A 15,826-nucleotide genomic window follows, 5' to 3' on the forward strand; every position below is an offset into this window, starting at 1 on the left:
AGTCATGTATGCCTAAGTTTGAAAATAAATGATGTTTATAGTGAATGCCCCTATAAATGGTCTTATTTTTACGATTTAGTTTTAATCCAAATGATGCGCGTGCTAAGTGAGTGAACGTCAAAGATCACACAACAGAAGTGCGCGCTCTCTCTCTCTCCCTACCGTTAAGTAACTTGTGCAATGTTTTACTTACTTCTTTTTGACATATCCGACCGAACTACAAACTTTCCAGTGATGTCTGTGAGAAAGATATATTCACTCGACAAGCTCGCGCATCTGCGCCGCCGCGCGCTCAATCCACTCAGCATGCTTTGTTTATCAGCTCGCGCACATCAGCTATACAGGCATTAATACTGTATGTTTAACGTTATATTCATTGCATACATATACTTCGTAGTAGACATCCTTAACTCCTTTCTGCTGTCTGTTGTTCTGTTGTCGGTGTTTCTTTGTCTGAATATGGCGCTTATCACATGCTGTGTGGTATCGGCGTTTGGTATCGGGGCATTTTAACGAGTACAGGAGCTCAGTATCGGGCCCGATACCAGTATCGGTATCGGTGCATCCCTAATTAAAATATTCCATCCATTTATAATAATGCTGAGTTTTGTGAATGAGGCACAATGCATAATGAGCTTTATTTGCATAGAAAATAGGCATGTTTGTGCTAAAAAAGAATAAAAGTGGCTTTAAATACTTAGTGCTTTTTACAGGTAAAAGTTGTTGTTGTTGTTTTTTTGACTAATTATCCAAATAATGTATAGTCCTACAAAGCTATTATTATCAGAGCATATGAGCAGAGCATAGCGTCACTGAAGGTAGCATCATTTTAGCAGTGTTGCGCAGTACAGCTGATCTAGCCTACACCATGTTACAGCACAGTAGCGCTACTGCAAACCGGAACAAGTATACTGCATAGAAATTTCCTGTCAGCGCGTTATTTGAGCAGACTTTGCTTTTCTGGTGAGCATGAGCGGTACACGAGCGGAACGCACATTCATAGATCGGAATACTGAGCGGAGCGTCAAACCACGCAGTGACGAGGAAAGTGAAACATAAATTATTATTATATGTAGCCTATATTTTTGGTGCATCCCTACTTACATCCCCTCCTTGTTTACAAATCCGAAGTAAGTCCATACATCTGATTTAAACGCAGATGGGTCTTTCCTGATAACTTTCCGCGATGCAAACCTCTTTATTTTACTAACTTACTGCATGCTGAAGGTGACCCAGCTGACCTCACCAGAAAAAACACCACCATCTAGTGGATTGTAAAGAAATGTATTTTATTACTCTACAAAATAGTATAATAAAAGATCGTCACTTTGCGTCCGTGTATCGATACAGTATTGCCACAGAAAAAAAACGCGATACTATGCTGTATCAATCCCCCCCCAAGGAACTCCGCAAACATTGCTTTGTTCTGTAATCTAAAGTGTAATAATAGTCATTAACGATTTCAGATAAATGATACGCATGTAGTCTTGTTAATTTGCAGCACTTACCAAGTTACTCTGCCAAATAGTTCATGGCTTCAAACAGATATAGAGGAATATATTCCAACAAAAATCACACACATTTTATGAAGAAATGAAAGCCATTACACACATAAACTTAATGAATAGATGTTAATTTCAATGATTTGTTAGTTTTATTAGCTGTCACTTTCATGCATCGCATAGGCCCACAATGTTTATACAGTAGTAGCCCAATCCCATCCCGCTTGCACAAAGCGTAGTTGTTCATTACCACGGCAACCACTTGGTCTTCAATCAGCATCCCGCTTCTTGCAGGACAAACGCTTAACTTGAAAATGCTTAAAGTAGCTTGAAGTACAAAGACAGACTGAACCAAATTCAATACACAACTTAATTATCATGCATACTGCAGGCATTCAGGTGGACCCAAAATATGAATGCAACGCAAAACAGCAACGCTTATGCATTTTCTATAACGGTTAGGAAAACGCTTAACGTGCAATGTTTGCGGTGTTCCTGCATGGCTTTGACGAACAGATGTCGCTATAGCGTGCCATCACGTTGCGTTGCGCATGCGTGAATTAAGTCATTATTTCGAGAAAGTTTCTCATTATTATGAGAAGATAAGTCATTTCGATAAAGTTTATCGTTATTACGATATGTTAAGTCATTATGATAAATTTTCTCATTATTTTGAGAAAGTTTCTCATTATTATGAGAAAATAAGTCATTATTTTGAGAAAATAAGTCATTATTTCTAGAAAGTTGATCATTATTTCAAGAAAGTTTCTCGTTATTACAAGATGTTAAGTCATTATTTTGAGAAAGTTTCTCATTATTACGAGAATGTTTCTCATTATTACGAAATGTTAAGTCATTATTTCAAGAAAGTTTCTCGTTATTACGAGATGTCAAGTCATTTTTACAAGAAAGTTTCTCATTATGTATGAGATTTTTTCCCTTCATATTATAATATATTAACTCGTATGAGAAAGTTTCTCATTATTATGAGATACTAAGGCATAATTACAAAAAAGTTTCTCATTATTATGACTAGGGCTGGACAATAATTCAATATCAATATGTATCGCGATATAGTTTTTTTCAATAACGGTGATATGATTTTTAAACACATTTCCGATATTTCGTTATACATTACCAGTTTCCCATACACTGATTTATTTGTGCCGTTTGACGTCATTGAATAAACATGAGCACTGCACATTTCAAAATCATAACACGGCGCGTGTGCTTTATATGAATGTATCTCTGAAGGGAATTTACTATCTTCAGAAAAGTTTCGATGGCATTTTCATTGTAGAAGTAGCATTCATGAGCTGAGCTGCTTTGTTTACAGCCATTACTGGAGAAACCGCTAGTTTTATCACTCTAAAAGCGCCTCCTGCTGACAAAATGAGTTTTCATTTTAAATAAGCCTGTCTCCAACAACATTTCCAGTTTTTGTTGTTGTTCAATTTTTTTGTTTTCTGCAGCGACTCGGAGCACTTTTTCATACCATTTTTTCTGGCTGAAGCACATTTGTTTCAATCTATAAGAATAATCAGCCTACACTACCAGTCAAAAGTTTTTGAACCGTAAGATTTTTTATGTTTTTTTTTTTTTTTAAGAATTCTCTTCTGCTCACCAAGGCTGCATTTATTTGATCCAAAGTACAGCAAAAACAGTAAAATGTTGAAATATTTTTAATATTTAAAATTGCTTTCTATTTGAATATATTTTAAAATGTAATTTATTCCTGTGATCATACATAGGTACATTTTCAGCATCATTAGGTCTACTCCAGTCTTCAGTGTCACATGATCCTTCAGAAATCATTCTAATATGCTGATTTGCTGATTATCAATATTTAAAACAGTTGAGTAAAAAACATTTTCAGGATTCTTTGATGAATAGAAAGATCCAAAGATCAGCATTTATCTGAAATAAAAAGCTTTTGTAACATTATACACTATTCCATTCAGTATAATTTTTATTATTTTTTTGGGAAAGAAATGATAGAAATTAATACTTTTATTTAGCAAGGATGCTTAAAATTGATAAAAAGTGATAAAGGCATTTATAATGTTACAAACGATTTCTATTTCAGATAAATAGTGTTCATATCGATATCGGAATTATATCGTATCGACTAAAATTAAGAAATATATCGTGATATCAATTTTGGCCATATCGTCCAGCCCTAATTATGACATAGTAAGTCATGTCATAATTATGAGAAAGTATTATTATGACTTACATAATTATATATTTTTTTTTTCTCAAAGTGGCCGGAAAGGGCTTCCATATTAAACAGACAGTTTTTTGAAATACTGTACACAAAAGTCTTTAGTTTTGTATAGTTATGTTTGTTGTTGTTGTTGCTGCTGCATAAATTCTCAAAGTGAACAAGAAGAGGTCCCCCTGTCAATTATTAACAAACTTGTGGGGACTTGTACTAACATATTCCTTCAGGGCTGCATCATGCAGTGCACATAGGACGTGTTTTGTGTTTTATAGGCACACATCCATCTGTGAGATCTCACAAGAATAAATAACTTAATAAGACTTGTTTATAGTCTGTCAGTTTTATTTAAGTCCCCTGCGTGTGTGTGTTAGCTTGTGCGCATGTGAAACGCATCAGTGATATGTCTTCTCTATATAACACGTGATGTTAGTCACTCTGATGTTGCCTAGCTGAGATGGTCATCTGGCCCCTGACATTTCCCAGAGCGCTGGACCGTTGATGGACTCCACTGTGTCAGGTCATCTTTGCATCATCCTAGAATTCATGTCTAGCCATTAAGTGTGACACGTTTGCCTGTGCGTGCTAGAGATTTTTGGGCATCCTGTGGAAGTGCTAAATATTCTGCCTTATGTCACCCTCACCATTTGTTTATATCCCACCGTGTTTTTATTTTTAAAATGAAACAGGTAAACATCTACCTGCTAGATGCTTGCTACATAAATCATTTGTACTTTTTGTTATTTGCTATCTGTAGGAGGTAACTATTATTAGCAATAGATTTGTTGTGAAAGGACCCCTCACCGTTTTTTACCCATCAACGCCCATTACTGTAATAACTCTTGTGAGTGAGTACAACGTCAACTCACATTAAACACAATGAGATATGAGTTGGCTGGCATGTGCTGAGAGAGATTCAACAGCATAGTCCAACAGGTGTTTTCAATTTATTGCCTTTGACATTTTAGTAAAGTTTCCTTTTTTCTTCTGTTGTAGAGCAGCCGACAGCAGTGCATCCTTTTTTTAAGAATGCAAGGGTATTTGGGTTCAAATCCTTATTTGTTTTTTGTGTTTATTTTGCTGTTCTTAAGCTCGCAATAAAAAAAAATACATAAATGTGAAAACTGTTGAATAAATATTTTGTTTATGACAGTACATCATACTTGCTGAATGAAATACAATACTGATTACTTACTAATTTTGAGGTGCTGATTCCAAAATAGTAAGTTTTGCTCAAGCTTGTCACACTTAATCACAACATAACATATATGCATTTCGTGGAATTTTTGCTTTCAACAACCATTTGTTAGGTGAAGAAGTCTTGTATTATCATTTTATCAGTAGAATATCTGCCACAAAAACATGGTTTCTGTCTTTCTCTAAGCCAGATTACAACTGTTAGTTCAACTCTCAGCCCATTTTCACATGTATGACATTTTATGCCTAATCCCGAGTATATAATTGGAAAAACTTTCATTCTTATTGTGTGGGGAGAAAAAAAAAACGGTGATGGAAAGTTTACATTAGTTATTTAAATTTATTTGTATTTTTTTCCCAAAATGCAGGGCCAATTAATAATTTGCTAATTGACTGTTGGTGGAGAGAGTGATCCACACCAGGATTCAGACCCTTTGTTCAGTTCAGTATTATTCACCAATCTGTTTGACTGAATCTAGTGTTGTTTTTGGCGGCCTGTTTTAATTTGAGTTTTAGTCTAGTCTTTGTGTGAAACTGTCATTTTAGTTTGTATTAGTTTTAGTCACGTTCATACTCTTTTTAGTCTAGTCAACTGAATCACTAAAAAGAACAGCACCAGACATACACACAGTTTGTTTTTGAGTGTAGTCAGTGACGACGATGAAGATGACTAGTTATTGACAATATATATTACATACAGTGTTGGGTAAGTTACTCTAAAAAAGTAATGAATTACTAGTTACTAATTTCGTCTACAACAGTGTAATTAGATTACTGTACAAATTACTCTCTCCAAAAAGTATTTAATTACTTATTACTAATTACTTTCTAAATCATATATCAACCTTGACATGTTAATGAATGATACAAGGATAGGCATGAAATTAATTCTTTCAAATAAATAATACATAACTACATAAATCATTCTGGTCACATTTTAGATTAGGGTCCAATTCTCACTATTAACTAACTATTAACTATGAACTAACTATACCTTTGCCCCAATATACTCCTAATTACTGCTTATTAATATTTAGTAAAGTAGTTGTTGACAATTATGTTTAAGAATTAGAACGGAATTGGGTAGGATTAAGGATTTAGATTAAGGTCTTAATATGTGCTTTTTAAGTAATAATAAACAGCCAATATCCCAGTAATATTCATGCTAATAACTAACTAGTTAATCGTGAGAATTGGACCCCAAAGTGTTACCAATATTCGTATTAACTCACCAAAGTATTTAAAGTGAGAAGATTTTTTACACCGCACACCTGCTCTCGACAGACCCCGGTTGGGAAACACTGTTCTAAATAATACCATGAGTGGGGCTTGAGGAAGTGACTTCGCCTGCGTCTGCGCCCCTGAAGGAGACACAGGAAACAGAAATACTGCAAAATAATAATAATAACGAGACGAAATAACGTTATAACATTTCGTTTCGTCTCGTTTTGGTCAACGAAAATGAAGAGACATTTTAGCATAGTTTTTATTTTGTAAGCCACATTTCGTCTCGTTTTTATTCGTCAACGATATTGCATTGTATATTTAATTATCGTCATCGTCACGTGACCAGCATTTTCGTCTCGTCTCGTTTTCGTCACGTGATAAAGGTTCGTTGACGACTATATTTCGTCATAATTTTCGTTGACGAAAGCAACACTAACTGAATCACTAAAAAGAACAGCACCAGACATACACACAGTTTGTTTTTGAGTGTAGTCAGTGACGACGATGAAGATGACTAGTTATTGACAATATATATTACATACAGTGTTGGGTAAGTTACTCTAAAAAAGTAATGAATTACTAGTTACTAATTTCGTCTACAACAGTGTAATTAGATTACTGTACAAATTACTCTCTCCAAAAAGTATTTAATTACTTATTACTAATTACTTTCTAAATCATATATCAACCTTGACATGTTAATGAATGATACAAGGATAGGCATGAAATTAATTCTTTCAAATAAATAATACATAACTACATAAATCATTCTGGTCACATTTTAGATTAGGGTCCAATTCTCACTATTAACTAACTATTAACTATGAACTAACTATACCTTTGCCCCAATATACTCCTAATTACTGCTTATTAATATTTAGTAAAGTAGTTGTTGACAATTATGTTTAAGAATTAGAACGGAATTGGGTAGGATTAAGGATTTAGATTAAGGTCTTAATATGTGCTTTTTAAGTAATAATAAACAGCCAATATCCCAGTAATATTCATGCTAATAACTAACTAGTTAATCGTGAGAATTGGACCCCAAAGTGTTACCAATATTCGTATTAACTCACCAAAGTATTTAAAGTGAGAAGATTACATAAAAAGCATGCATTTTAAGGTTAGACTTTAAACTTGGATGTTAAGTCCAGAAGTAACTGTAATTAAATTACAGAAGAAATCAGAGTAATGCCTTACTTTACTTTTTCAAGGGAAAAGTAATTAAATTACAGTAACTAATTACTTAGTAACTAGTTATACCCAACACTGATTACATATATAAGAAAAGCTATATGTTATTGCTGTGCATCTCCACTACTGAAATGCTCTGCAGGAAATGCAAGTAAACAGATTTGTGGAGGTGCATGACGGATGATTTGTGATGGAAAGGCTTTGTCATGGATGGTTGCACTTGTTCTGTTCTCTCTTTAGTCAAACATTCTCTCTCTCATTAACTTTTTTTAAGGTATTCTTTTTTTCTGTTTATGTAATATGAAGGCCTAAAATCAGGATTTAAAATAAACTGGTAACAAAGTCTACCTTTTAGCATTCCCCCATGTTTTGAGGTGAGAAGCAAATCCGACTGTAAAATGCTGACTCACTGTCTTAATTAGAGGTGTTTGAGACAGTCGTCTCACCCTCTCATCCCCAGCTGTCTGCTCAAGTGACGTGTGAATCTTAAGCCTTCTCATACGCTAGCTATGACTAATTACTGAATCATTCTTGTGTTAGATGTCCTGGACCGTTTCTAATCCAACAAGATGCTCCACTTCAAATTGCTGACAGAGAAAAAGCCTGCATTTGTGCTACGCTTAGCTTTTGTCCTCAAGCTTTTTTATTTCCTTTATGTTCACAGAAATGCGTGCCTTTGTAATTATGGGTCATTTGCTGGGCTCTTTGCGTAATTAGAAGTTTTAATTGTGCCCCCGGTACAAGGGAATTAGCTAAGCTTTACTCTCCAAAGTGAGCTCCATGCTTCCGCTGCTCTTTGTTGAGGCACTTCCACTCGTTGTACAACTGGCTTAGTGACATCAGTCAATTACAGCCATTCATGGAAACTCAAGTGCCTTTTTTATTTGTTCCTGTGATGAGTGGACAAAATGGAGAATCTCTGTTCCTGAGGGTCAATTATATGTACTGGGCGGCTCCTAAGCAAGCGTTCTGACTCTAATGGCTTTTAGTTGGTATGTGAGATATTCACAGTTTTGAGATTTCGCATAATATGCCTACTTGGTCAATTACAATGAAACACTCTCCCTCTTGATATACTAAAAGTTAAATCAATGGATGATGCACTTTTGTGTTTCAATAAGGAAATATTGTTTATTTAATAATTGAGCGATTTTGTGCATGTCTCATTTGCTATTATTGAATTCATTAAATTATATATCAGCATTGACCACTTTGGTTTCTAGATATCAGCATGTGATGCTGACAAACCCATTTTGGTCACCCACTAATTATAACAATGAAACGATTGAAATGCATATTTTAAGAAAAAGCTGTATGTTTTATGATAAAAAAATGAAAACTTGCTCACTGTTGTAAAGCTTGAGACATGACCTTAATGTTTTATTTAATTGCTTTAAATATGCCACCATTGGTCTCAAGATTTTGAAAATATATATTCAGGCAACATTATAATGTTCACTAACAAAATTAAATCTCCTGCTCGAGAATTGGAAAAGCTTTGTTGTATGTGAGACATTCCTGTCACAAGCTGTGTCATATGGTGGTCACAAATTGTCCATGTCAAACAGTGGTAAATGGTGGCTACGAGTCTCTAGGCCTGGGCGATAAAACGGTATCAGTATTTATCATCGATAGCGATAGAAAAAATGTTCGATATAGTGCACGATATAGGCACGTGCTATGAGTGACAAGCAGACAGCACACACGAACGCATGCTGAGTGCTGTGCCTGCATGTGATGAGGAGATTGTGAATAAAAAATGAATATTAGTTGAATTTAAAATAAAATTTGCATTTGAATGCAAAAACGGTGCAATCGAATGTTAGGTGTGCGCACGAGATGCAGTAATGATGATGTAAGTGTCTTTGTCGTACTTTATTGTTTTTATTAGTCTGTCCAATTGAACCCACAAGATGCGCCGCTGCTGCATTATTCATTCAAAATATTAGAGAATTATAGAAGCTCAATGCGGAGAAGTTATTGGTTAGGTTAAAACCGAAACCAAGCCATTCACAAAGAACGCATATTAGGCACATTTTTACTATGACTGTTGCACTCGCGTCTCACGCGAGATATGTATAGAAAGTAGGGGTGTGCGATATTGACAAAAAATTATATCTCAATATTTTCTGGGATTTTATCGATAACGATAATTAGAGGATATTTTGCTGAGTGTGTTATTGTGCTGGTACCTTAAGGACTGCCGAAGACAGCTGACTCCTAATGTTTTTAATATTCTTCATATTCTGTGTGGTGGTCAATTCATACTGATAGAAATTAATCTTTTCCAATAAGTTTTATGGGCATTTTTACCTTTATAAAGCCATTTTTTCTAAAAGTGTCCATTATCTTTTGAGTCAAATTCTTACATTTAATCAGGGAATTAGAATAATAAGACATTTGGGCTGTTACCAAGCAAATGAAATCAACACAGAAGCTGCATCTGAAGTGGCATTTAGATGTATTTACACACGTGTATTTTGTTTAATGCAAGACATGAATGCATTTAACCTGCAATTACAAATGCATAAATAATGTTTTGATATATTAAACATAAAACGTTGAATACTGATATTTGAAATGAATGCAAAAACGGTGCAATCGAATGTTAGGTGTGCGCACGAGATGCAGTAATGATGATGTAAGTGTCTTTGTCGTACTTTATTGTTTTTATTAGTCTGTCCAATTGAACCCACAAGATGCGCCGCTGCTGCATTATTCATTCAAAATATTAGAGAATTATAGAAGCTCAATGCGGAGAAGTTATTGGTTAGGTTAAAACCGAAACCAAGCCATTCACAAAGAACGCATATTAGGCACATTTTTACTATGACTGTTGCACTCGCGTCTCACGCGAGATATGTATAGAAAGTAGGGGTGTGCGATATTGACAAAAAATTATATCTCAATATTTTCTGGGATTTTATCGATAACGATAATTAGAGGATATTTTGCTGAGTGTGTTATTGTGCTGGTACCTTAAGGACTGCCGAAGACAGCTGACTCCTAATGTTTTTAATATTCTTCATATTCTGTGTGGTGGTCAATTCATACTGATAGAAATTAATCTTTTCCAATAAGTTTTATGGGCATTTTTACCTTTATAAAGCCATTTTTTCTAAAAGTGTCCATTATCTTTTGAGTCAAATTCTTACATTTAATCAGGGAATTAGAATAATAAGACATTTGGGCTGTTACCAAGCAAATTAAATCCACACAGCATCTGAAGTGGCATTTAGATGTATTTACGCACATATATTTTGTTTAATGCAAGACATGAATGCATTTAACCTGCAATTACAAATGCATAAATAATGTTTTGATATATTAAACATAAAACGTTGAATACTGATATTTGAAATGATTTAAAACATGAAAACAATCTAAACAAAAAGAAAAGAAAGAAAAAGCCGAAATTTGAAATGAAAACCGCCAACAGGTGGCAGCAAATCAGTGTTATTAAGTGAGTAATTGCGATTGAACCAAATCATTTAAACGGTTGATTCATTCAAGAACGAAACACCGTCATGTTGCTCAGAGACACAAAACAGCACTGTGGCTGTATTCGGAATGATTTTTGTTGGCGAAATAGAGCAAAAACAAGCAATATAGTGTCTAAAACGTAAGTCTCTTAATTATCTTATTGTTTATTGAATTGGTCATTTTTGGAGAAAAACTGCATTTTTCGTGTGTAATTGAATAACTATATGAAGTGGTATAAATATATACATTTTCTGCCGTCATGTCTTGAATTTGTGATCATTCTAAATGCATTTTAATAGAATGAATCATGCAATGAAAGTACTCACTCTAAATGCGCACACACACTAGTCTAGACTTCACGTAATGTATGCGTGCGCTCTGTAGGGGTGTTTTGAATGGGTTTTGCAAAATACTCGATAATGTCAAATCGCACATCGTTAAAACAACAATTACGATATTATCGCAGACGACATATATCGCACACCCCTAATAGAAAGCCATGTAAAGTTAAAAGAGTTTAAACTTTTAGAAAACACATTGTGAATTTGTGGAGGTTTATTCCCTTTCACTGTGTCTCATGTTTATAAATGCAATCTGTGTGATCGGCGCATCGGCTATTTGAATTAAGCTATGTATAAATACATGATGCTGTTTTGTTCATAATTGTTTATGCAATTTACAAAATTATATTTGATTTATATATGTTAATTTAGACGTTGCGCATGCTTTTTATAGACTGTTATTTTAATTGCATTATATAAACAATTTAATGCGCTGCATTATTTTGCTCATTGCGCCCTCCTGTGGCTATTTAATCTGTATATAAAACATAAGAAATTAAATATTTGTTTACATTTTATTTTGTGTTTGACTGTTAAACAAAAAATGTTGTCTGTCTTAAATTGAGTAAATTAAAAATACAGTGGTTGAATAAAAAAAAAAAAGACAGACTGGAAGGATGATGGTTTGTGTGGTGCACAGTTTTGACATTGTGGGCTGATATTTGGAAACTCTTTGCCCACGATATGGTTCACTGAACTTGATTTTGTTGTGGTTTTGTTGAACTTGGATGCTATGAATGAATGACTGAAAGGACCAACGGGAGAGAGCTAGATCAAGAGACAAATTACCTGACATTTAAACTTCTAAAATGCATTTGACAGCAGCTGTCAAACTCTTTAACAAATCATTGAAGTAATTTTATTCAAACCTTAACCCTGATGCCTCCTTTGCCCTGTATAAAACTGCCTGTAGAAGAACAAGAGAATCATTTTCAGTTGACATGCATGTCAAAATATGGCTCTGTAACAGGCCTTCTTTTTGTACTACTACATTTGAAATATTGGGTCTTTCCATCTCCTGGTTTTGGATCTTCTCTCTACATATACATCTTTCTTCACTAATACTAGTGTTGTCAAAAGTACCGGTACTTTGGTAATGTCGAGTACCATTACCCGCCCATAGGCTGCTGCTTTCAGATGCTCTCATATTTATGTGAGTGCTCTGTGAAGAGCATCAAAGCTTTCTATCACCCTTATGAAAATTAACCATGGTTTTATTGTAGTAAAAGTGTAGTAACCATGGCTTTTTGGTGTATTGATTACTATTTGTATAACCACGGGTTTACTACAAATACAATGGTTAAACTAGTGTAGCAAAAGCAAGGTTATTTTGTGGTAACCATGGTTCATTTTTATAAGGGATAGATTGTAAAAAAAATGATAGACAACACATCTCCACTTCCTTCCACTGTAGAAAAGTAAAGCTAAAATGTCCCAAGTGTAGGAGCTGTCATCTTGCTCTGTCATTTGGAGCCTGAGTCTGCACAGTAGTGAACATAAGCTGGAGCGGCGGTATCAAAGTCCCGCCTAAATTCCCACAGACCCAGTCGCAAGAATGCAATCATGACACTCCATTTTTATAGCATGAAGTAACTAACTTAAAGCAAACTTGTTAGAAAAATGAACACTTGATGTTTTTTAATTTTTTTGTGGATCATTTCCTGTTGGAAGATGCAACCTTGGCCCATAATAAAATTTCCAGTATGGACAATCAGTTTTTTTTTGTTTTTTTGGGGGGTATTTGATAGAATCCATAATGCCATCTATCTGAACAAGATGTCCAGGATCTTTGGCAGAATAAATATGCCCACACAGATCCAGCAGTATATTTCATTGTACACATGGGGTACTTTTTTGTATCCCTGTCTTCACCAAATCTTCAGTGTTTGCTGTTAAAAAGCAATTTTTTATAAGTAATTTTTTAGTTTCAACTGACCACAGAAGCCAGTCCCGTTTGAAGTTCCAGTAGTGTCTGGCAAATTAATATGCTGGAGTTTTTGGATGAGAGTGTTTTCTTTTCTAGATTTTTCTTGAAACCCTCCCAAACAACATATGATAATGTAGGGGCTGTTTGATCTTTTTTTTTCTCAGACTTTCTGACACCAAGACTCAACTCTTTTCTGCAGTTCTCTAGCTGTGATCCTTGGAGAGCCTTTGGCCACTCAAACTCTCCTCCTCACCTTGCTTTAAGACAAAAATAGACCCACATCCTTTTCCAGGCAGATTTGTAACATTTTCTGTTGATTGGAAATTCGTATTTATTGCATTGATTGTGTAAATGGGAATTTTCAATGCTTTAGCTCTTTACTTACAGCCACTTTTAGAAATTTGTGAAGTTCACATCAGAAATATATTCTTTGATTTTACTCATTGTGATGATTAAGGGAATTAGGTGGCCATTGTGTACTAGAGAAAAATATTTATTTCATAATGTGTTTTCCCCCCACTTTTTTTTTTAAATAGTTATAGCAGAATAAAATAGATTTTGTTGTGGTACCACAACTGGTACTGAGAACCATGGAATTTTACTGGTATTGGTACAACTGGTACAACACTATTCAGTATATTGAGTTGTGCATGAATGCATTTATGTTTTAATTGATTAGTCTGGTCTGATTCTGCCTTCACAGTGCCTGGTTTTTGAAGATGCACCAAATGGGGTAAAGGCGGGTCTGGCAGCTGGAATGCAGGTGGTGATGATCCCAGATGATAACCTGGACCGCAGCCTCACCCAGGAGGCCACCTTGCTGCTTAGAAGCATGGAAGAGTTCAGACCAGAACTTTTCAGTCTCCCAGCCTACCCATAAGGACAGTAATCACCACAATGATTTAAATTTCACTACGCTATATCTTGTCAATTTTTGAAAAATGGAAACAGGCTGCAGTGTAGCTCCTGCAATCAAAAACAGGAGAAACTAATCTCAACCATTATTTCTGTCAGCCATGGAGTTGCTGTTCAGGGACACAACAGAATGATGATTGTTTCGATTTTTTGCTTTTTTTTTTTTTTTAGCCAATCACAACTCTGAAGCTCTTTCCTTTGACCACCTGAATAACACAGAGACAAATTTGATTAAGCAATTAGCCTCAGTCGAACCATTAAGCCATATTGACATTTTACATTTCAACCAATTACAGGGTGTCATTTTCTTTCTTTCATTTTTGTTCCCTTCCAAATGCAGATGTCTTGAGTGTTTGTGTCTCTGTGTATAAATCTTTAATTCAAGCTCACAACTTTCCGGTCATGGTTTAAATTGACAGTAAGTGGCGGTTTAACAATCCCGCTCGACCAGCCGCCTTTTCTATTAGCGTTACCTTTCCTCTTTGCAGAAGTCTATTAAAATACCAAAGAGATTTTTGAGTTTGAACCATGTGGCGTAATCCAATAAAGGGGATCTGAGAGCACAGTCGTCTTTCATCTTCTTCCAGTGTCCGCCCTCACTGAGCTGGAGTTAGCATGTTCACTCACTTCAGTTCCCTTCCAAATGCAGATGTCTTGAGTGTTTGTGTCTCTGTGTATAAATCTTTAATTCAAGCTCACAACTTTCCGGTCATGGTTTAAATTTACAGTAAGTGGCGGTTTAACAATCCCGCTCGACCAGCCGCCTTTTCTATTAGCGTTACCTTTCCTCTTTGCAGAAGTCTATTAAAATACCAAAGAGATTTTTGAGTTTGAACCATGTGGCGTAATCCAATAAAGGGGATCTGAGAGCACAGTCGTCTTTCATCTTCTTCCAGTGTCCGCCCTCACTGAGCTGGAGTTAGCATGTTCACTCACTTCAGCGCTGTCCAACATCTCAGAGAGTTCAAGCCTGTCTTCTTTCAGCCTTCCCCTCTGGTAGGAAGAAAAGGGTTTTTGCCAGCATCCTCTTCCTCCTCCGCATATGCCACATCCTTTCATCCTTAAAGATGGGGTAATCTGGAAAGCTTTTCCTTCTTTAGGACTTTCCACTCCAAGAAGGCCTTTTACATGTCATTTCACACCTGAAGGACCTAAGGCTTAGGGTGTGCGCGTCTGTGCATACACCAGTGTTAGAAATTAACTTTTTTTTTATTAAGGAGCAATATTAACCCTGGTGGAATTGATTTTTAAGGGGCATTTTTACAAATGCATATTCTTTCATGTAAAACACTAAGTAACACCCATTTGTCAAATAATTCACAGTTGAGTTAGGTTCTTGAAATAAACAATCTAAATGATAACAATTTGCCTTGCTAAAACTGATGTTCAGGGGCATTTTTGTACATTATGATTACATTTTTTTCATATGTATAAAAACACAACCTGTCATCAATTTGTGTCAAATACTGCAGTTGAATCAGTTAATTAAAATAAATTGGCAATCTGAACAATAAATACATAAGTACTAGAATGCATTTTAAACACCCATTATAGCCTAGAACAGTATATCGCAAAATATATAAAATGTTAGAAAACACAGATGAATAAATTGTGGGTTTTTTGTTGATGTGTTTGTCCCAATCCCCAGGTAAATTTCTAACCCTGGTGCACACACACTTTTTCATATAGTGCATTCACTTTAATGCATTGCCAGGGCAATATTTGTACTGTGTGGCAATAATAATTGGATGAGACCTATGAAACAACATGAATTTGAAGCAGTGTCAATTGTGAATAGTGCCAATTGTGAGTTTACTAT

The 15,826-nt window shown here is 35.2% G+C and overlaps 1 protein-coding gene across 2 annotated transcripts in view; it reads left to right on the forward strand.

Annotated features, from left to right (window-relative positions):
- The window catches only part of LOC107602763 (pseudouridine-5'-phosphatase-like), a 32,030-nt gene extending 16,728 nt beyond the window's left edge, over positions 1–15,302 (forward strand). Inside the window, exons 4-5 of one of the 2 annotated variants that reach the window (XR_001611069.1) lie at positions 13,796–14,329; positions 14,640–15,302. Coding sequence is in view for 1 of the 2 variants with exons in the window: in XM_016295339.1 (XP_016150825.1) it covers positions 13,796–13,972 (177 nt within the window). In the remaining variant the exon portion in view is untranslated. The other variant, XM_016295339.1, reaches the window with a different exon arrangement.
- Positions 15,303–15,826: the final 524 nt, after the last annotated feature.

Source organism: Sinocyclocheilus grahami, unplaced genomic scaffold, assembly GCF_001515645.1.
Source record: "Sinocyclocheilus grahami isolate Dianchi unplaced genomic scaffold, SAMN03320097.WGS_v1.1 scaffold334.1, whole genome shotgun sequence".
NCBI lineage: Eukaryota > Metazoa > Chordata > Actinopteri > Cypriniformes > Cyprinidae > Sinocyclocheilus > Sinocyclocheilus grahami.